Source organism: Urocampus carinirostris, unplaced genomic scaffold, assembly GCF_059441175.1.
Source record: "Urocampus carinirostris isolate Australia breed hairy pipefish unplaced genomic scaffold, RoL_Ucar_1.0 HiC_scaffold_37, whole genome shotgun sequence".
NCBI lineage: Eukaryota > Metazoa > Chordata > Actinopteri > Syngnathiformes > Syngnathidae > Urocampus > Urocampus carinirostris.
The window spans coordinates 172,813-194,691 of NW_028283144.1; the positions used below are offsets into that span (position 1 = coordinate 172,813).

The 21,879-nt window shown below is 41.3% G+C and overlaps 1 protein-coding gene and 1 pseudogene across 5 annotated transcripts in view; both read left to right on the forward strand.

Moving 5' to 3' along the window:
• LOC148345633 (uncharacterized) overlaps nucleotides 1-19,328 on the forward strand; it is a 43,509-nt gene extending 24,181 nt beyond the window's left edge. The window contains exons 2-8 of one of the 5 annotated variants that reach the window (XR_015848575.1): nucleotides 3,003-3,163; nucleotides 15,814-15,996; nucleotides 16,455-16,602; nucleotides 16,698-16,747; nucleotides 16,906-17,027; nucleotides 17,131-17,335; nucleotides 19,029-19,328. Coding sequence is in view for 3 of the 5 variants with exons in the window: in XM_088325867.1 (XP_088181993.1) it covers nucleotides 3,003-3,163; nucleotides 15,814-15,996; nucleotides 16,455-16,602; nucleotides 16,698-16,747; nucleotides 16,906-17,214 (851 nt within the window). In the remaining 2 variants the exon portion in view is untranslated. Of the gene's footprint in view, nucleotides 1-3,002; nucleotides 3,164-15,813; nucleotides 15,997-16,454; nucleotides 16,603-16,697; nucleotides 16,748-16,905; nucleotides 17,762-19,028 lie in introns of those variants that run through there. The other 4 variants (XR_015848574.1, XM_088325869.1, XM_088325867.1 and 1 more) reach the window with 4 other exon arrangements.
• On the forward strand, nucleotides 3,334-6,029 carry LOC148345634 (uncharacterized; annotated as a pseudogene).
• Nucleotides 19,329-21,879: the final 2,551 nt, after the last annotated feature.

The window sequence follows — 21,879 nt, forward strand, 5'->3', positions numbered from 1 at the left end:
TTCATTAAATCGGCGGACGTTCATTTCCAACAGCTCATTGTATTTCCATTGGTAGCTGCATTTCCTCAAAAACGCCACCGAGGGCACACATTTATTCGGCGGCCGTTCATTTCCAACGGCACGAAGTATTTCCAATGGTAGTTGCATTGCCCCAAAGACGCCACCGGAGGGCATTCATTAAATCGGTGGCTGTTCATATCCAACGGCTCATTGTATTTCCAATGGTAGCTGCATTGCCGCAAAAACGCCACCGGAGACAGTCATTAAATCGGCTTCCGTTCATTTTCAACGGCTGGATGTATTTCCAATGGTAGCTGCATTGCCGCAAAAACGCCACCGGAGGGAACTCATTAAATCGGCAGCTGTTCATTTCGAACAGCTTGACGTATTTCCAATGGTGACTTAATTGCCGCAAAAACGCCACCGGTGGGCACTCATTAAATCGGCGGCCGTTCATTTCCAACGGCTCGATGTATTTCCAATGGTAAGTGCATTGCCGCATGAACGCCACCGGAGGGCACTCATTAAATCGGGGGCTGTTCATTTCGAACAGCTCGATGTATTTCCAATGGTAGCTAAATTGCCGCAAGAACGCCACCGGAGGGCACTCATTAAATCGGCGGCTGTTCATTTCGAACAGCTTGACATATTTCCAATGGTGGCTTCATTGCCCCCAAAACGCCACCGGAGAGCACTCATTAAATCGGCGGCGGTTCATTTCCAACGGCACGAAGTATTTCCAATGGTAGTTGCATTCTCCCAAAAACGCCACCGGAGGGCACTCATTAAATCGGTGGCTGTTCATATCCAACGGCTCATTGTATTTCCAATGGTAGCTGCATTGCCGCAAAAACGCCACTGGAGACAGTCATTAAATCGGCTTCCGTTCATTTTCAACGGCTGGATGTATTTCCAATGGTAGCTGCATTGCCGAAAAAACGCCACCGGAGGGCACTCATTAAGTAGGCGGCAGTTGTTGTGCCCAAATCCGACTCCTGTGCAAATTCCTCCCCCCCTTCGCGTGAACGCGCATTCTGCTGCGCTTCCAACAAAAGCGATCGTATTCTATATAAAACGCTTATTAAAACAATAAAGCGAGCTAATTATAACAATTGGGAGATCCTTGTCAATATAACGCGTTTATTTAAACAATAAAGCGCTATTGTATTCTACAAATTGCGTCCGTCAACGCGGATGCAAAAGTTACAATTGTAAATGTACACTTCCGACAAAAGCGATCGTATTCTATATAATACGCTATTTTAAAAAATAAAGTGAGCTAATCATAACAATTGGGAGATCCTAGTCTATATAACGTGTTTATTCAAACAATAAAGTGCGATCGTATTCTACAAAATGCGTTTGTTAACGCAGATGAAAATTTCACCAACGTCAATGTACGCCAGACCTGGGCACTCCGGTCCTGGAGGGCCATATGTTCTGCATGATTTTTGAGGTTTCTCTGATCCAATACAGGGGATTCCAATCACCAGTATCGTTAACGAGCACTTGCTAGCTTGCTAACGAGGTTATAATTTGTATCACCTGAGTTAAAGAAGAGCAAACTTCAAAATCTGGCAGGACGTATGCCCCTCCAGGACCGGAGTGCCCAGGTCTGATATACGCTCACATTTAGGCCAATCCCCTAAAATAGTTTAAAAAAACTGTAGGAGCTAAGAATCACACTATCACAGCAAAGACACTCCGCAATCATTTTGTCTCGGGCTTAAAATGACACAAAGATTTCCCTTTCCATTTCTGAGTTCCGTCCAAAATGTTCCCTTTTTTTTTTGTCCAAGCAATTTGTACTGAAAAAATATTTGACCAAAAAGACCAACATTTAGCACTTTTGAGGTAAAATATTTTATTTAAGTTTATAAGTGCTCCATATGTGTATGTAGATAGATGGATAGACTGGCTGGCTGGCTGGCTGGCTGGCTGGCTGCTAGACAGACAGATAGAAAGACAGACAGATAGAAAGACAGATGGACAGACGGACAGACGGACGGACGGATGGACAGGCACATAGATTGACAGACATATACAAAGATTGACGGACAGACAGACACAAAATAGCCCTTCTAGAGGGACGTGTCCCTGAGCTAGAGCAGTTTAAAAGGAAAATGTTAGGTGCCGCGGACACCACTGCTAGCGTGGGTTGTAGCGAACCTGCTAGTCCGGTTAGCATTAGCCCTAAACGGCATGCTAATCGAGGTTAGCCAATCCAGTCACATAATAAGTTCAGCCCCCTAGCTAGTCCCACTCCACCCCGGTCTACTGGAGCCCGCACCCTAGTTATAGGTGACTCCATCACCCGTAACATAAAGATTAGCACCCCAGCCACAATTATGTGTATATCTGGGGCCAGAGCACCCGACATTGAGGCTAATTTGAGGGAGCTGACATGCAAATCTAGACACCAGGACAGGGCTAGCTACACCGATATAGTCATTCACGTCGGCTCTAATGATACTAAAATGAGGCAATCTGAGATTACAAAGGAAAATATTGCTAGGACCTGTAATCTCGCCAGAAAGATGACTCTGCATCTGTAATTGTCTCTGGCCCCTTGCCTGCGAGAGGCAATGATGAGAGGTTTAGCAGACTAGTCTCACTAAACCGGTGGCTGGCAAGTTTCTGTAGTCAGCAGGGATTTAGGTATGTGGATAACTGGCCTGCTTTCTGGGGCCGACCTGACCTGCTTAGGAGAAACGGCCTTCACCCTAACTGGGAAGGTGCTCTCACTCTTTCTAAAAATATATTACTGTTTAAGCCTTCCATGACAGGGTACACTAGTGCAGGCCAGGTCACAGGTGATGAACCTGAGTGAACCTGTGATCACGGGTGTGGAGTCTGTATTGCTAGGGCTAACTAGCGCTATGCTAGATTCACATAGTTTTTGTAGTTTAGAGCGTTCCATTGCCTGCACCACACACTCTGAACTGTACTGTGTTCAATAGCATCTTCTTCTGTGCTTCTTACCTCTGATTTTCCCTTGTTAGGTGAGGAGGGAGAAGAAATAACATTATTTTCTACCACTAGTCATCCTGCTACTCCACCTGTCAACAATATTCCTGTGGTATGGAATTCGGGCCGCATCTGCCGCCATGCAAAGCACAAGACGCAGGACTGGCAGTATAATCCTGTGGAGGTTACCACCAAGGTAACCATAAGGTTCAAAACTCGGGAAAGTGCTCAGCTCAGTCCACAGTGCTGAAGCTTGGCCTTCTGAATATTAGATCACTAGCCTCCAAAGCTTTACTTGTCAACGACCTTATTAATGAAAACAATCATAAACTTGTTGGCCCTTGTAAGACCTGGTTAAAACCAAATGAGTTTGTAGTGTTAAATGAGGCTTCTCCCTCTAACTTTGTCGGAAAGTAAGTTGAAATTTACTCCTGGTACCCCTACTGTTATTAAAACGTTTTAAGCACTTGTTATGAGGTCTTTTATGTCAACACCAATTTATGTAGTTGTTGTGTATCGCCCACCCTGACCATACTTAAATTTTTTGGATGAATTTTCGGAACTGTTAGTAACTTATGCGGACAATGTTGTAATTATTGGTGATTTTAATGTTCACATAAAATCAAATTCACTTGCAAATTCTTTTAAGTCACTGATTGATACATTTGGTTTCAATCAAATAGTTGATGTGCCCACTCATAAAGATGGGAACACTCTAGATCTTGTTCTGACCCGGGGCGTAGTAGCCTCAAATGTTACAGTGTTACCTTATCCTAATGCCATCTCTGATCACGATCTTGTTAAGTGAGAGGTGCTGTTCAATGTTTACAGTAATAAGGAAAATTTAGGTTTTAGCAGTCGCAATATCCGCCCTGCAATGGGATTAACTTTAAAAGAACTATTACCTACGGTAACTGCAGCCTTCCCTTCGTACACTGGGTCTGTTGACTCACTCACAAACAACTTTAATACTGCTTTGGTTAATGTTCTTGTTTCTGTGGCGCCCCTAAGGCATACATTTCGACCTAAGAAGCATACACCTTGGTTTACTGAAGAAACCAGGTCACTCAAACAAGGTTGCAGGAAACTTAAACGAAATTGACGCACTACAAAGCTGGAGGTCTTCCGACTGGCCTGGTGTGACAGCTTGCTGAAATATAAAGTAGCTCTTGCCTCAGCTAAAGCATCGTTTTTCTCTAAGATTATCGTTATACATAAGAGTAATCTGAAATTTTTGTTTGTCACAATTGCGAAACCTTCCAGACAACAACTTAACCCAAATAGCTCTACTTATTCTGCTGATGACTTTATGGAATGTTTTAATAGAAATATTCAACTCATTAGGAATGAAATTTTAAATGTACGCTCTACAACCTCATCCTACCTCAAAAATGTGGAGGTGTTAAGAAAGGAATGTGTCGGCGGTTGTTTAGAAACATTCTCCAGTTTCAATGATTTGTCCTTTGATAGTCTAACACAGATGGTTAGTAGGGCCAAACAAACTACTTGCCTGCTTGATCCGTTTCCAGTTTCATTGGTGAAGGATCTGTTTGGGATCTTAGGACCATCAGTTTAAAATATTATTAATATATCGCTATCCTTGGGTATTATTCCTTTAGCTTTCAAGTCTGCCGTCATTAAACCCTTGCTTAAGCAACCTAACCTTGATCCAGAAAGCCTAGGTAATTATAGGCCAGTGTCAAATCTGCCATTTTTACTTGAAAAGGTCGTTGCACAGCAGCTAAATGACTTTGTGTCAGAAAATACCCTCTTTTGAACTGGCCAGTCAGCATTTAGGGCAAATCACTCTTCTGAGACAGCCCTGGCTAAAGTAACCAATGATCTCCTTTTAGCAATATATTCCGGTGCCTCATCAATGTTACTGCTACTGGATCTCAGTGCTGCTTTTGATACTGTCGACCACAACATATTGCTTGTTCGTCTGGAATGCATTGGTATCTCAGGAACTGTACTCTGGTGTTTTAGGTCCGACCTGTCAGACAGGATGCAACGTGTTAACTAAGGCAATCTGACCTCTAAACACTCTGATGTCCCCTGTGGAACACCACTTGGTGACATTATCTGCAAGTATAATCTTAGTTTCCATTTCTATGCAGATGGCACTCAACTGTATGTGCCACTGGAGACAACTGGACAGTTAAATTTTCAAAATCTGGAGGCTTGCCTTACTGAGATTCAAAGATGGATGTCACTTATTTTTTTGCGCCTTAACCGAGAAAAAAACTGAAATGTCGATTATTGGTCCAGCTCACTGTTGTGAGTTTTTTTTTCAAACACTGCCCTGAACCTAGACAAATGTAATATCACCCATAGTGACTCGGGTCAAAAATCTAGGTGTTATATTTGATCCTAATCCGTCGTTTCAGTCACACGTGAAAAATATTACTAGAATAGTTTTCTACCACCTCCGTAATATTGCGAAGATTCGTTTGATGCTGTCCAAATCAGATGCAGAGGTTTTAATTCATGCTTTTATTACTTCTCGGCTTGATGACTGTAATGCAGGGGTCGGGAACCTTTTTGACTCAAAGAGCCATAAAAGCAAAAAATATTAATTTTATTTTGGGAAAGAGCCACGCCATATATTATGAGACAAATGTACTAAATTGCTAAACCCGCACCCCAGACAAAAGCTTAGTCTTCAGCACATTTATTTTTGATGATTTGATAAAAATTATGAAAAGAGAATAATGCCAGAGCCCCTGTCCCAAAATCAACAAACATACCACTTGTCTCTTTCTTGCAATTACTCAAGATCGGTTAAACTCCTTTTGACCCTTTTTTTCATATATATTGGTTTCAAAACCAGATGCAAGCAGTTATTGTGTAAAAACGTCACAACATTCTGCAAATAGGGAGCCTGATGAGCTCACTTTTGGCGCAGACAGCGTAGGGCGAGAGATGGGAGGGAGTGCTTGCACTTTTTGCATAGCTCCACCCATCCCTCCCACTCACCCAATCAAATGACTAAGTTCTCTTCCGGTGTTTTAGCGTATTTACAGTTCTGTGGATTCATCATAAGGTATCTGAACACTGAACACAGATTATATAGTGAACTTTTATATAAAGGATTCTTTAGCGTTGTAAAACCAAAACAAGTTTTTTTTCCCCCTTTTTTTGTGTGTTACTTGACTGTAAATTGTAGTGAAAAACGTGCCCTATATATACTGCAAAGTAATATCCTGTTATTTAGCTTTGGTTTGGCTTTGCGTGTATCAGAATAGGATAGACAACTCAAGTTTTAAGCAAGATGGAGAAATTTTGCATGCAATCAAATTTGTCTCTGAGCCACAGATATTCATAGAAAGAGCCATATATGGCTCGTGAGCCATAGGTTCCCGACCCCTGCTGTAATGTATTGCTTTCTGGTCTCCCCATGTCTAGGTTCAGAATGCGGCAGCTAGACTTTTGACTAAGACGAAAAAGTTTGAGCATATTACTCCTGTATTGGCCAACTTACACTGGCTCCCAGTCCACTTAAGATGTGACTTTAAGGTTCTCTTATTAACATACAAATGTTTGCATGGACTTGCACCCTCTTATCTGATTTGATTTCCCCCTATGTTCCTGCACGGAGTCTCCTCTCGGAAAATGCCGGTTTACTTGTGACTCCGAGAGCCAAGAAGTCTGCAGGCTTGAGAGCGTTCTCCATCCGGGCCTCGGTGCTATTGAATGCCCTGCCTCCGGAGATAAGATCTGCAACCTCAATGGAAGTTTTTAAATCAAGGCTTAAGACACACTTCTTTTCCAAAGCTTATGATTGATGCCCACCTCATATTCTGTACTGTCCTGTCTTTTTCCGACTGCCTGGCTGGTGGTGATACGAAGGAGAAGGACGATTTGAGATGAGTCAGTGGACCAGCGTTTGACCTGAAGCATGTCAACGCCTGCATTGACCAGCTGGCAGAGATGGGAAGCTGCGTCGTGGCCGTCATAGACTTTCTGGACTAATTTACAGGCTGGGGGCGTCGTTGCTGTCATGCACTTTCCGGACAAATTTTCAACATGTTACCTAGTGTTTACTATGTTTGTGTACTGTAATGCTAAATCTAATTCACCCTGGTCATCCTGAAAGGGGGATTACCACTTGTGAGGTCCCATCTCAAGGTTTCTCTTTTTCCTCACGCTGAGGTTTTGAGTTGTTCCTTGCCCGCATGTTGGTTTAAGATCAGGTAATTAGTTTTGATTGCTTCAGCAAGGCACGATTACATTGCCAAGTGCTGTAAGCACAGGGCAATGTAGTTGTGCTTGCAACTATTATAATCCTCCGAGATATTATTATTATATCTATCTTCTTCCGCCGACTTTTAACGGGGAACTCCTCCCAGAGCTTTTAGAATACCCCATCGATTCATATATCAAAAATTTCGGCCCGACCGGGACTCTTGTTGTGTGTCTATTCACAGCGATAGGAGTCCCCATCCGGAATAATGGGTTTTGAAATTCTCCCATCCGTAATACATGGGCCCATTCATTTCTATGGGTAGTCATGGAAACGAGGGCTTTTCCAGACGGTAGTCATAGTAAGCAGGGACTGTCCAGGGTGGCCCGACCCAAATTTCCTTTAACCATGGGTAAATGGTGAATTCCAAAGAGTGGATGCTAGCGAGAGGATGCTAACTATGTGCGCCGCTAGCAAAGTGTTGGGCTGGCATAGCCAGCCACAACATTAGCGCAAGCTAGCTGTAAACACTGTTGGTGATCAGTTGCCAGCCCAAGTATTAGCGATGAGAGGTTGATGCTATGCTTACTAATGCTAGCAGTAAAAACTGTTGGTGACAAGTTGGGCTGGCTAAGCCAGCCCAAGTATTCGCTCAAGCTAGCTGTAAACACTGCCAGCAATGGGTTAGGCTGGCACAGCCAGCCCAAGTATTAGCGCAAGCTAGCTGTAAACACTGTCGGCAATGCTAACTTCTTCATAGTAAAATTTTTTGGTAATTTTGGCTACATTTTAACGACTTCATATTTACAACTTATGCTAATGGCCTCATGTTAATGAGTTATGCTAACAGGTACATTTTAAAAAGTGATGCTAACGGCTAAATGCTAACTTTTTCATGCTAAAATTTTTTGGTAAAGGCAATATTTTAATGACTTCATATTTACAAATTATGCCAATGGTCTCATGTTGACTGCAAAAATTGAAAGTATGGACTAGTGTAATTTACTTGAATTCAGTGTATTTATCTGATCACAATTTTTTGGGACTTATTTACTTATTCAGGCTGAAGATAGTTAAGATACTATCACTTGTTTCAAGAAAATTAATATTGTGCCAACTAACTTATATTATTCAAGTAATTGTAAGCAAATGTATCTTAAATTGTCGAAGAGATAGCCTAGAGGCATATTAACAACTCAGCTTAAGGATATTTTTTACTTGTTTCAAGACTCACATCAACTTGTTTTAAGAATGGAACCCAACTCTTTGAGATAATGTAAGAATTGATTTTATGAATCATCATATGTATTCATTTACTCAGGTACAATTCAGTGTCGCAGTGTGAATGGTTGTTTGTCTGTTTGTGTTAGCCATGTGATGAGGTGGCGACTCAACCAGGGTGTACCCTGCCTTACGCCCGAGGTAAATGGGATAGGCTCCAGCCCTCCCACCCGTGACCCCGAAAGGGACAAAGCGGTAGAAGATGGGTGGATGGATGGACAATTTAGTGTTCAATATTAAACCTTTTACTCTTGGTACGATGTTTTAAGAATAGACATTAGCCAGTTAAGGTAGCAGGTGTAGCCTTAACTATAAAGCAATGTGGGAAACAATGTCTAGTCTGTAAATGTCACTAAACTTAAACATGATTTTATCAATTTAGTCGACCATTAACAATAACAAAGCATGAACTTTTCTCAAAACACTGTGGGGAATACCTCAACTACTTTAAGTTATAGCTATGGTTACATGTTTGGTAGACGCCTTCATCCAACATGACATACCCATCAAAACACCAATCTCATCTCATCTCATTAGCCGTACCGCTTATCCTCATTAGGGTCGCGGGGGGGCTGGAGCCCATCCCAGCCATCTTCGGGCAGTGGGCAGGGGACACCCTGAACTGGTTGCCAGCCAATCGCAGGGCACACAGGGACAGACAACTCATTCGCTCATTCACACCTAGGGACAATTTGGACCGGCCAATTCACCTGAAATGCATGTTTTTGGAATGTGGGAGGAAACCGGAGTGCCCGGAGGAAACCCACGCAAGCACGGGGAGAACATACAAACTCCGCACAGAAAGTCTGGAGCTGGATTTGAACCCACGACAGGTTCCCATGACATGAACTGTGCCGCACAAGCGCTAACCACTGCGCCGCCGTGCTGCCCCTCAAAACACCAATATAATGTTAAAAAAAAAATAATCAGGAGATTTGTGTAAGAGGTCCTTAAGTTTGATTGGCTTGTAGGCACAACAGCACTCATGCAGTTTCCATCTTAATCCCCAGCTCTGCATTTCACCACATGGTTTTTTCACATATTTACATTGTATCCGCTTGGCAGGGGCTAAACACACACAAATATCTTGCCAATCACATGCACAAAGTGGCAACATAGAACGAACATGTTAAAATTGCATAGAATCACATTTAATTCTGCGTCCAAAGTCCGGAGCCAGCTAGGCCTTGCTCATACAGATAGCCCCCACAAACCTCAGTCCAAATATCAAATATATTTAGTGTTTGTCAAAATGTAAACTCATGCATAAATGAGCACAATTTCTGCCGTTCATAATGTGTCATTTTAAACACTCGAATTCAAGAGCACACCAGTTAAGTCATATTTTCTAAAAACGTATATCTTTTCATTAAATGGTGCAAAGTGGTATGCAGTGTAATCAGCTAATTTCTCCAAATCTATGAACTCTGTTGCCAGGGCAGCATTTGGTACAGCGATTTCATAAGACAATAAATCTCGAATGAAATCCAATGTATCATATATTTGATATTCGCAACAAAATAAAGATGAATCTACAACAAAAATATTATTTATCAAACCTAAAAGTAAGAAGCGTGTCTTTTGAATCCGTGATGATGAAAGTATTATTATTTAGTTATTGCGGTTAATTGGGACCAAAACCACCCCCAAAAATTGAAAATCCGCGAAGTAGCGACGCCCCTTCCAAAATGCTTGAAAAAATAAAAATAAAATAATATATATATTTTTTTATTATTTTATTTTATTATTATTTTTTAGACCTGCAAAGCTCTGAACCTGCGAACGTGGAACCACGAAGTAGCGACGCCCCTTCAAAAATGCTTTAAAAAAAAAATATATATATATATACATATATATATATATATATATATATATATATATAGATATATAGATATATAGATATATATATATAGATATACACGGGGGGACAGACATCTCACTCGCTCATTCACACCTAGGGACAATTTGGACTGGCCAATTCACCTGAAATGCATGTTTTTGGAATGTGGGAGGAAACCGGAGTGCCCGGAGGAAACCCACGCAAGCAGTGGGAGAATATACAAACTCCGCACAGGAAGTCTGGAGCTGGATTTGAACCCACGCAGGAGGTTCCCATGACTTGCCGCGCATATATATATATATATATATATATATATATATATATATATATATGTATACCGTATTTTCCGCACTATAAGGCACGATGTGTTAAGAATAGACATTTAAGCCTTTATTTTTTTTTAAAGCTGACCATGCGCCTTATAATACAGTGCGCCTTATTTATTGATCAATATTAGTTCGCAAAGTCTTGCAACTAACTTGCAGCCGCCAACTAGTTTTCCCCCGAACATCAAGTAGTCCGCGGTGTATGCTGAGATTTATTTACCGGCGTTTCATTGGCTAACCAATGTGTCAATCGTCATTTGAATCGATCACTATTGGCCAAAGTTATTCGGAGGTCTAGGGGCGGATCCTTTTTATCATTTACAGGCTAGCATTGGCTTAAACGGCAAAACAAAGCCTGCAATTGGCCAAAAAAGATGCGTCAATCATCAGTTGAATCGATCACTATTGGCTAAAGTTATTCGGAGGTCAAGAGGCGGATCCTTTTTATCATTTACAGGCTGGCATTGGCTTTCACGGCTGAACAAAGCCTGCATTTGGCCGAAAAAGATGAATTTGTATAGCACGTGGCTGACGGCATACAGAAAGCATTTTTTACTATACTGTATTTGTAAATATTTTATTCTGGATTTACTACATTCACGGATATAAGAGGACCACGGCTGCACATTATCATGAACACAACGACTTCGGTGAGCTACTCCGGCTATATATCTTGTTTCAGACTGAACTAGATTTTTCTGTGATAAGCGGTGCAGATAATGGATGGAATAGAGTGTCTATTTTTAAATTAAACTCAATTCCAAGTGTTTATTGTCATATGCACAGTAAAGTTGCGAGTGAAAAAGAAAATATAAACTAGGGAATGGTTGGCATTTCTTGAATCCCAAGACTTTAACCTTCTGAATGATGGAACGATGCATTTGAGTGACATCGTACGGACACAGCATCCGCACGTGTTCTCGACACGTATTTGCGTCTTTGCAAGCTTTGGGAATATTAAGGGGGTAATAAGTTGGACTGAACTATCTGACTGTTTTGTCCACGTTCCCATTGTAGCGCCTTATAATCGGGTGCGTCTTATGTATCTCAAAAATAGGACCAAAAACTATTTTTTCGGGGTGCACCCTATAACCCGGTGCGCCTTATAGTGCGGAAAATACGGTATATATAAATACAGTGCATCCGGAAAGTATGCACAACGCTTCACTTTTTCCACATTTTGTTATGTTACAGCCTCATTCCAAATTGTATTAATTTAATCTCTTATCTAAAAATTCTACACAAAACTTTTTTTTAAAACTTTTTTTGAATTTTTTAAAAATAGAAATCTCAGAAATCACATTTACATAAGTATTCACAGCCTTTGCCATGAAGCTCAAAATTGAGCTCAGGTGCATCTTTTTTCGACTGATCATCCTTGAGATCTTTCTACAGCTTAATTGGAGTCCACCTGCAGTAAATTCAGTTGATTGGACATGATTTGGAAAGGCACACACCTGTCTATATAAGGTCCCACAGTTGAGTGTGCATGTCAGAGCACAAACACCAAGCATGAAGTCAAAAGAACTGTCTGTAGACCTGCGAGACAGGATTGTCCTGAGGCACAAATCTGGGGAGGGATACAAAAAAAATTCTGATGCTTTGAAGGTCCCAATGAGCACAGTGGCCTCCATTTTTTGTAAATGAAAGACATTTGGAACCACCAGGACTCTTCCTAGAGCTGGCCGGCCTTTCTAAACTGAGCGATCGGGGAAGAAGGGCCTTAGTCAGGGAGGTGACCAAGAACCCGATGGTCACTCTGTCAGAGCTCCAGCGTTCCTCTGTGGAGAGAGGAGAGCCTTCCAGATGGACAACCATCTCTGCAGCAATCCACCAATCAGGCCTGTATGGTAGAGTTGCCAGACGAAAGCCACTCTTTAGTAAAAGAAACATGGAAGCCCGTCTGGAATTTGCCAAAAAGCACCTGAATGACTCTCGGACCATGGGAAACAAAATTGTCTGGTCTGATGAGACAAAGATTGAACTCTTTGGTGTGAATGCCAGGCGCCATGTTTGGAGGAAACCAGGCACCGCTCATCACCAGGCCAATACCATCCCTACAGTGAAGCATGGTGGTGGCAGCATCATGCTGTGGGGATGTTTTTCAGCAGCAGGAACTGGCAGACTAGTCAGGGTAGAAGGAAAAATGAATGCATATAGAGATATTCTGGATGAAAACCTGCTCCAGAGCGCTCTTGACCTCAGGCTGGGGCGAAGGTTCATTTTTCAGCAGGACAACGACCCAAAGCACACAGCCAAGATCTCAAAAGATTGGCTTCAGAACCACTCCGTGAATGTCCTGGAGTGGCCCAGCCAGAGTCCAGACTTGAATCCGATCGAACATCTCTGGAGAGATCTGATAATGGCTGTGCACAAACGTCTCCCATCCAACCTGACTGAGCTTGAGACTGTATTTGCTGCCAAAGGTGGATCAACAAAGTATTAAGCAAAGGCTGTGAATACTTATGTAAATATGATTTCTTAGTTTTTCTATTTTTAATAAATTCAAAAAAAAACTTTTTCACATTGTCATAATGGAGTATTTTGTGTAGAATTTTGAGATAAGAGATTAAATTAATACAATTTGGAATGAGGCTGTAACATAACAAAATGTGGAAAAAGTGAAGCACTGTGAATACTTTCCGGATGCACTGTACATATATGCTTTATATATATAAAGCACGGTGGGGCAGTGGTTAGCGCATGTGCAGCACAGTTCAAGTCATGGGAACCTCCTGCGTGGGTTCAAATCCAGCTCCAGACTTCCTGTGCGGAGTTTGTATGTTCTCCCCCTGCTTGCGTGGGTTTCCTCTGGGGACTCCGTTTTCCTCCCACATTCCAAAAACATGCATTTCATGTGAATTGGTCCAAATTGTCCCTAGGTGTGAAAAGAGCGAGTGAGATGTCTGTCCCCGTGTGCCCTGCGATTGGCTGGCAACCAGTTCAGGGTGACCCCTGCCCACTGCCCGGAGATGGCTGGGATGGGCTCCAGCCCCCCCGCGACCCTAATGAGGATAAGCGGTACGGCTAATGAGATGAGATGAGATATATATATATATATATATATATACAAATATAATTTGTATTATTTTTTTAGACCCGCGAAGCTCTGAACCCGCGAACGTCAAACCGCGAGTAGTAGTAAGTAAGTAGCGAGGTCCCACTGTACTCTAATCAAATCGAGTTTGGTTGTGTTGATGGTGTCGTCGTCGTTAAGTCACTCAAGGCGCATAAGGTAATCCATAGTAGCGCCAGACTCGCTCGTGGGAGGCTCCGTAGTTCTCCGAAGGAGAGGGGGCTGCAACTGTCCTGTGCCGCCAGGCCTGACGGGGTGCAACCCAAGCAAACCAAGCAGACGAAGCCTCTAAAGTCCTTAGTACGTTCGGACAGGGCGGTGCATGATTTATGGAAGCCCCTTGGGCAGATAGCACAGGTGATTGGGGTGTGGTCGGAGTGAATGGTTCGAAAGCACCACTGGCATTTGGACTGGAGGCCAGGATTGCTCTCGAAGTCGCCCGCCCTAAGAAGAACAGAGAGAGGAGAGTAGAAGAGAGAGAAAGAGAGGGACAGATAGAAAGAGAGAAAGACAGAGTAAAACGCAAAAAGGGGGAAAAGAGAGTGAGAGAGGTGGGGAGAGAGTAGGAAAGAGAGGGATAGAGAAAATGAGAGACAAGAGTGTAAAGGGGGAAGAGAGAAAAGGAGAGACAAAGAAGGAGAGAGGACCAAGAAAGAAAGAAAGAGCGAGTCTGAGTGGACTGAGTTGGATTCGTAAGGCTCCCCCTGGAGAGAGCCCTTCGCAGGACACCACGGGAAGGTTCCTAGTCTTTGTCCTCTGTTGATGGTGTTGCACACGTTAGGTGCTAGTTTCCGCCTTTTTCGCGCTGGAGAATTTTATATCAAAACAATAGGGATGCCATTTTCAATGCAAGTGACTGACCCGTACAGTGTTCTAACTAAAACTGGATAGTCTTTACTTCGAAACACAAATGTAATATTTATAAATGAGAACACTATATTTTTCCCCTGAGATAGTTCATAGATTTTGTTTAATAATTGTATATTGCGTTCCTTTATATGGTTCCGCCCATTTATTCAGACCTACTTGGACTCGCTTATACAACCCCAACGTTCGACGAACTCCATTCGGTATTTTGACTTCGAGAGAAGTGAAAACACTTTTACAATTAAAAGGTTTGTATTGTCTTAACATTTAACAAGAAACAATGTGATTAAAAATAAAATATTATACTTAACGGTATTTATGCAAAGTTAACGGTTTAAATCAATGATCGTTTTGTAAGGGGTTAGCTCGAGTTTTAAGCTAACCCCTTAAAAAACGGTCGTTGATTTAAACCGTTAACTATGGAATTGAGCTAACCCCTTACAAAATGGTCGTTGATTTAAACTGTTAACTATAATATATAACGTTAAAACTAGTCCACATTACGACAAGAGCCTGTACTAATCTAAGCGACCAGGATTACATGTTACACAGTTTCTCTCTTTGTTCAGCATGAATATAAATTCATATACAGTATCCAGACATGCATATTCTGATTTTGCAAAACATCAGGACTCCATGCAAAACGCAGGGGGCTACACCAGCAAGGGGAAAAAAAGAGACGCCTTGAGTTTGGCATCACAGAGAAAGAAGATGAGGGGGATTTTGACTCCAGCACTTTCACTGTCATTGTCTCCCCAATCTGAAGTAGCACCATCAGCAGCCCAGAAAGTGAAGGGGACCCCCAAGTCATAACCAGCACTCCAGCAAAACAAGCTGATGCTCTCTGTAATTTTATAAAACAAAATGTAGCATTCACAATGGAGTAGACCCATTCATTGAAATTACACAAAATACAAGATAAATCAGCACTGCACATAGTTCTACTTCTTTTAGGAGGGCACAGACAACATCTCCAGCTTTTATTGAAATTTTCAACTGGTGGGCTGAACAGAAACAAGAAAAAGCAGAAAAGGACAAGGCCAGGCACCACAAAACTCTCATAAATACTATTGTTTTACAGGGGGGTGAAAATGTTGACCTTGTAATGTTTGCCTTTTCCTGTTTCTAATCAAGTAATATTAATGAATGTCTTCATTAGCTGTAGTGGACATTTTGTCTTTGTTCCAGTAGAAACAATAGCATGAATAACATTAGCAAGAAGCAAATAATTTTGACCTCAACTGTGTTGTGATATTTTCTTTTACCTTTTTAGAATGTAGGCAGGACAGCCGCATGGCCATATCGCAATACCAAACAGAACAGAGCTGATGTGGCACAACTTCTTGACCTTGAGTTTGAGGGGAAGAGGGCCTTCATTGATTCGGACACAATAAGGGAACAAGACAGACCGGCAAAAATATTGAAGGCATATCCATGCTTTCGAGATATTGATCATGTAAGTATGATCACAATTCACACTTTGATTCAGTTGAACAGTGAAATTGTTCTTTTGAACATTGGGTGCATACTGCTTTGATACATTAAATAGCTGTTTCAGACCCCATTTCCATGCAGGAAAACCTTTCATGTATTTTCTCTGAAAAATGAAAATGAGCAATCTGGTTTTATTTCTGCATGGAGACAGGGAAAACAGCATTTATGCATTGTGGTGTGATTTTTCCTTCTTTAGAATATCTGATAGTCCATCTGTTTCGCATGTTATTTGCAACACACCTGTCTATTAGCGTTTTATCATCAGTGTGAATAGAATTATTTTCACAAATGGAGGAGGGGAAGGGGAACATAGTTTTTCAGAATACCTCTCTACATATAATTGTTGTTTTCAAGTGATGCTTTAACTACTATGTGTTGGATATTTCCATACAACACTTCTTTGTGTCTTCCCCACCAAAGGTTCTTGATGAACTAAGACGAATAATAGACAACAACAACTCCAACTACGTGCAAGAGCTGAGGGAGCGGTGGCTCGAATTCAAATCTAGATTATGCCTCTATGGGGTTTACAAGAGGGCAATGAAACCTCCAATGTCACTTTCAGCTGGTAAGAACAGCCAACATAATACCAATAGAATCTGTATCCTTGTTTGTTTCTGTATACTGACAGACAAATATTTGATTTGATTTTTTTTTTTTTAGAAGAGCAAGCAATAAACCTCTTGACCATGCTGCTCATTCATGTTCTTCTGGTAAGTCACAAACTTTTACATAAGTGCATACTAAACTTTCTCAAATATGGCTGCTCCTTTTGTTGGTCCTCTATTCTGTTCATACTAAATTGTCATGTTTAGTCGGGGAATGGAGGGATGTGATTGCTGTCCTACTGATGTTGTGTTTTTCTGTTAAGCCCACAGAGGACCCCGAGACGTTCCTGAACAGAAGGCCACTCACCACACCACTCCTTTTGGTGGATGAAAATCTCGACTCCTTTCTCTGCCTTGGAACCGAAGCAATCCCATCACCCAAAAGGTACCTAGGGGATGCAGTATTCTACATAATTGCATACTATTATGTATTAAATATGACCTACCCTAAATGTGTGGCCTCTGTTCTTTCCCTTCTACAAACTGAGGTCCTGGGGGACTCAATCCATGACAAAGATGCCACACCAGCTTTCAAACGAGCAAGAAGTGATTGGATGGCCTTTTTTGCATAACTTTGTATAATGCTGCCTCCCCTCGGGAACACACCCACACACCCATCCATGGACGTACTTTGAGAACTTTTTCTGTTATAAACATTTGTGACCCCTTACGCTTTGGCCTCTCAGTCTCCCTGTAAGTGTGTGTTTTAATTGCCTTGTTTTGAGTTTAAGCATTGATTTAAAAAAAAACAACCCAACTGATGTTCTTAAAATTAGACAAAAAAGAATGTTTGCAGTTCTCTTTTAGAAATTGGTAACTTGCACTCTATATTCTGTAGGCAAAAAAATGTGTTGTCTGTTTGACAGTTCACTGATACATGTGTAAGTGATAACTTTGATTTAGATTCAGATTCAGATCTACTTTATTGTCATTCTAGTACACGTGTATACAGAACGAAATGTCGATGCATCTGACCCCCACAGATTTACAGTTCGCCAACAAACGTTTCAAGATCTTGTCAAGAAAATGAGTATTTTTGTTACTGGTATGTCAATTGTGTTTTGTGATAATGACAAAGGTTTGTGGTTTGCCAATAAAATGGTAATTTTCACATTAAAACTATTTTTGCATTTGTATAGTATATCGAAACGTAGAGAATTTCTTGAAACAAGACTTCCTCGCCTAAGATTTTTATTACTTATTACAAGCAAATGTATCTTGTTTTTGACCCATTTTCTAATTTATTTTCAACTTAATACAAGAATATTGATCTTGTTGTAACCTTCATGCTAACTACTTTTGAGCAATCCTGGCTTAAACCCAGTTTGTTTCTAAACAATAATTCTCCAAAACAAGCACAAATATCTTAAAATGAGACAAAAAAAAAACTTGACAAGTACACTTAATAGTATTACTGCATATAATAACATTTTTAGGTATCTTATTTTCTTTTTTTTTTTTTCTTGTTTCAAGAAAACTTTATGAGTCGGATTTTCTTGCTGCACTGGCAGATAATTTTGCTTGAAACAAGTAAATTTCCTGCAATAGTGGCTAGATTTTCTTGTTTTTTTAGAGGCAGTTTTTGCAGTGTTGACGAGTTATGTTAATGGGTAACTGCTAAAGAGTGATTCTAACGGCTAAATGCTAACTTCATGCAAAAAGATTTTGGTAATGGCAATATTGTAACGAATTAATATTTAAAAATTATGCTAATGGCCTCATTTGATGAGTTATGTTAACGGATACATGCTAAAAAGTGATGCTAAAGGCTAAATGCTAACTTCTTCATGCTGCAAAATTATTCTAATGCTAACATGCTAACGACTCAGCAAATTGAATGGGCTCAATGCATTCCGGATGGGCCAATTAAAATCGAACGGCCCATTCTATTTGAACATGTATATTTCAAAAGTTTTTAAAGTGTAATAACAGTGTTATTACTATGGTTTTTACCATGAATGTGTTTTTTAGACCTCCACAAGGCATATCCTTGTTGCTAACGGTTGTGGGCCCATCTCAAATGAACTTGCCAGTACCGGTGTGGGGGGGCAGAGTCCCCCCACATAACCAAGTAAAAAATAACAGAAACATCTCTCTGAGCTAAAAACTTTATGCTAACTCATAATGCTAACAACCGGGGTTATATATACATACCGGGATCATCTTCCAGATCAATCACAACTCTTACAATTGCCGCGGGAATTGTCTAGTTGTGTAATTGTAATCCTGTGCAGTCCTTGTCATGATTGCCGAAGTGAAGACACCTGTGGCAATCGTTTGGCACGCCGGAGCGCGCTCTCTAATTTGCCGACGTTCACTTCTTAACCAGTCAGCGTCCAGACAAGGACGTCCGATTGTACTCCTGTGTTCCTGTGTGTTTCGCCAGATTAGCAAGTACCAAAGACTACTCTCCTGTTTTGATTCCTGCCTTCGGTTCCGACCTGTTTCTGCCCCATGTTTACGAGCTACTCTCCTGCCCTGGCCATCGACCTCCCCGCTAAGACGTATTGATTCTGCCTACCTGTCACGGGACTGCCGTCCGTCCAATCGCTGCGAGCCTTCAGCTCCCGCTAAGAGAAGTGCGACTTCCGCATCACGAAGCGACCTGCTCCCCACAATCAACGATCACTGGATCGTGGGTGCCAGCTTACATCTCTTTTCAAATAAAACTTAGAAACTAACGCAATTGGGTTCCCGTCTCCGTTCCTGGTTCCTGACAGTCCTTTGAGACATTTTTGTGATTAAGGGCTTTATAAATGAATCTGACTTGACTCGACAAGGCTTAAAACACACTTATATTATAAATTATAAGAATGACCTATATACCATTTTGACAGTATCTGTGTACTGTTTGTTAATGCTACATCCATTGCAACCCGGTCAACCTTTTTATTTTAAATTTTTATTCTTCATTATATATTGTACTTTTCTTTTTTTAAATAAAAAAAAATTAACGTGACAATTTGTTAATGCAACATCCATTACAGCCTCGTCATTCTGGAAGGGGGATTACCTCATTTGCGGTACCTTCTCAAGGTTTCTTCATTTTCCTCATGCTGAGATATTTGAGTTTTTCCTTGCCCTAATGGATGTTTAAATCAGATGGTGCAATGATAGTCTGTATTTTGCAATAGTCTGATCTCTGCAGCCCTTTGAGACTACTTATGATTAAGGGATATACAAAAAACATTACTTGGCCAGCCATCTCCGGGCAGTGGGCAGGAGACACCCTGAACTGGTTGCCAGCCAATCACAGGGCACACAGGGACAGACAACTCATTCGCTCATTCACACCTAGGGACAATTTGGACCGGCCAATTCACCTGAAATGCATGTTTGGGTGTAAATTACTGTTCGATTACATTCCCAACAAATACAAAGACTGAATGGTTTAAGTTGTATTACATTCCCAAAAAATGAAGACGAAGTGGTTTTGGTAAATCGAAATGACGGTTAAACCCGGAGCAGTCGAGGCGACGTAGGTACACCCCCATTTCATGTTTTCCCTTTATTTTTTAGATTTGTTGGGTTGGTGATCGTTTATATGTGATTTATTGATCGAATCATATGACAGATGTATCGCAAAATAGTCAGTAGAACAACGCAGACACATCTGGGTCATGCTCAGACCTGAGTCTCATAGGAGCAGTGTCATTTGGGTGCCCTAAGCACAAATGCTTTATGGTGCCCCCCATCACCACCACACAAAAAAATTGAAATTGAAGTTCTCAGTGCAATTTTTTTATTCACAAAACACTGCAACAAACACGAGAATTAAATGAGAAATGTTCCTTGTGTTTCTTTTGGATTAATAGGGTGAGGACGTTTTCATTTGTTATTTTTAAAATATTGTTTTAACATGCTTTGTATGTGATTTGTGTTAGTAATTTAGTGCTGTTAAAATAACGCCCAACTATCTGAGTTTGATAGCTTTGTTTAGAAAAATGTGATTACCAAACTGTTTAATCTTTTTTTAAATTTCTGTTTTGTTTTTACAATTCGGTTGTATTCTTGCTTTAAAAAAAAAATCTAATACGCAGAATAGTTTTCATATTATAGGGCGGTCGCGTGAGACCCGCATCTAAGAGGCCAGTGCGCCGGAGCGGTCACATCTAATAGGCCATATGAGCCAGTGTTATGCCGAGAAATGCATCCCTGCCGAGATTTGCATCCTCTCGCTACCATATCCATTTTTACCTCGTTTTATCTCACTTTTATATCACTTTTCGGGAATGTAGTGGCGAATATATAACCAAAACCTCTTTGTCTTGCATTTGTTGGGAATGTAATACAACTTAAAGCATTCCGTCTTTGTGTTTGTTGTGAATGTAATCGAACGGTAATGCACACCGTATACAATACACTTTTGAGCAGGTAACATGTTTATTTTGCCTTTTTCTATTCAAATCGCTTGTATTTAAACTGTTATGCCTTCTATTATGAAGCTTATTTCAGCATAATAAGCTTTACTGTAGAGTGCATAACAGTTCTCAAAAGTGACTCAAAAGTACCAGGGTTGCTGGGGTGCTCGAACCCCCCCCAACTATCTTTTAGTAGTGGGCAGAGAAAACTATGAACTGATGGCTAGCCAAATTGCATGTCACAGAATCAAGAAACTCACTCACTCATTTACATCTAGGGACAATTTGGACCGGCGAACTAACTATGCATGCATGTCTTTGGAATATGGGAAACCAGAGTGCCTAGGGAGAATATGCAAACCCCGCGGCACCTGGACTTGAACCCTAAATCTCCGCACTGTGGGTTGTACGCTAACCGCCCACTTGCTGTGCCGCCTCTAAAAAAAAAAAACTGCGCTGATTAAACATTCCACTTGTCATGGTCGCCTTGGCGACCGGTCTGCCCCGCCCCCTGGGCCCAGCTGAAGCAGTTCAACTAATCGAGTGTCTGCTATTTAAGGCTGGATTGTGGGCTTTGCGGGTGCGGGCTCATTACATATACACACTCCCGGTCTGTTATGCCTTGTCCTGTTTTAGTTTAAAACATTGTCCGTTCTGTTATGCCTTGTCCTGTTTAGTTGGGTTGGAAGAATCAACTGTTTTTTTCGTCATGTCCCAGAGTTTTGGACAACTTTTATTTTGTTAAATAAAACTTTTGGATCGTTACGCAATTGAGTTCTCCCTTCCTGCCTCCTGCCTCCGTTCTGGTCCGATCATTCCTTCCACTCCACTCCGTCTCGTGACAGAATGAGCCCGCCAACATTTGAACTCAGCGAA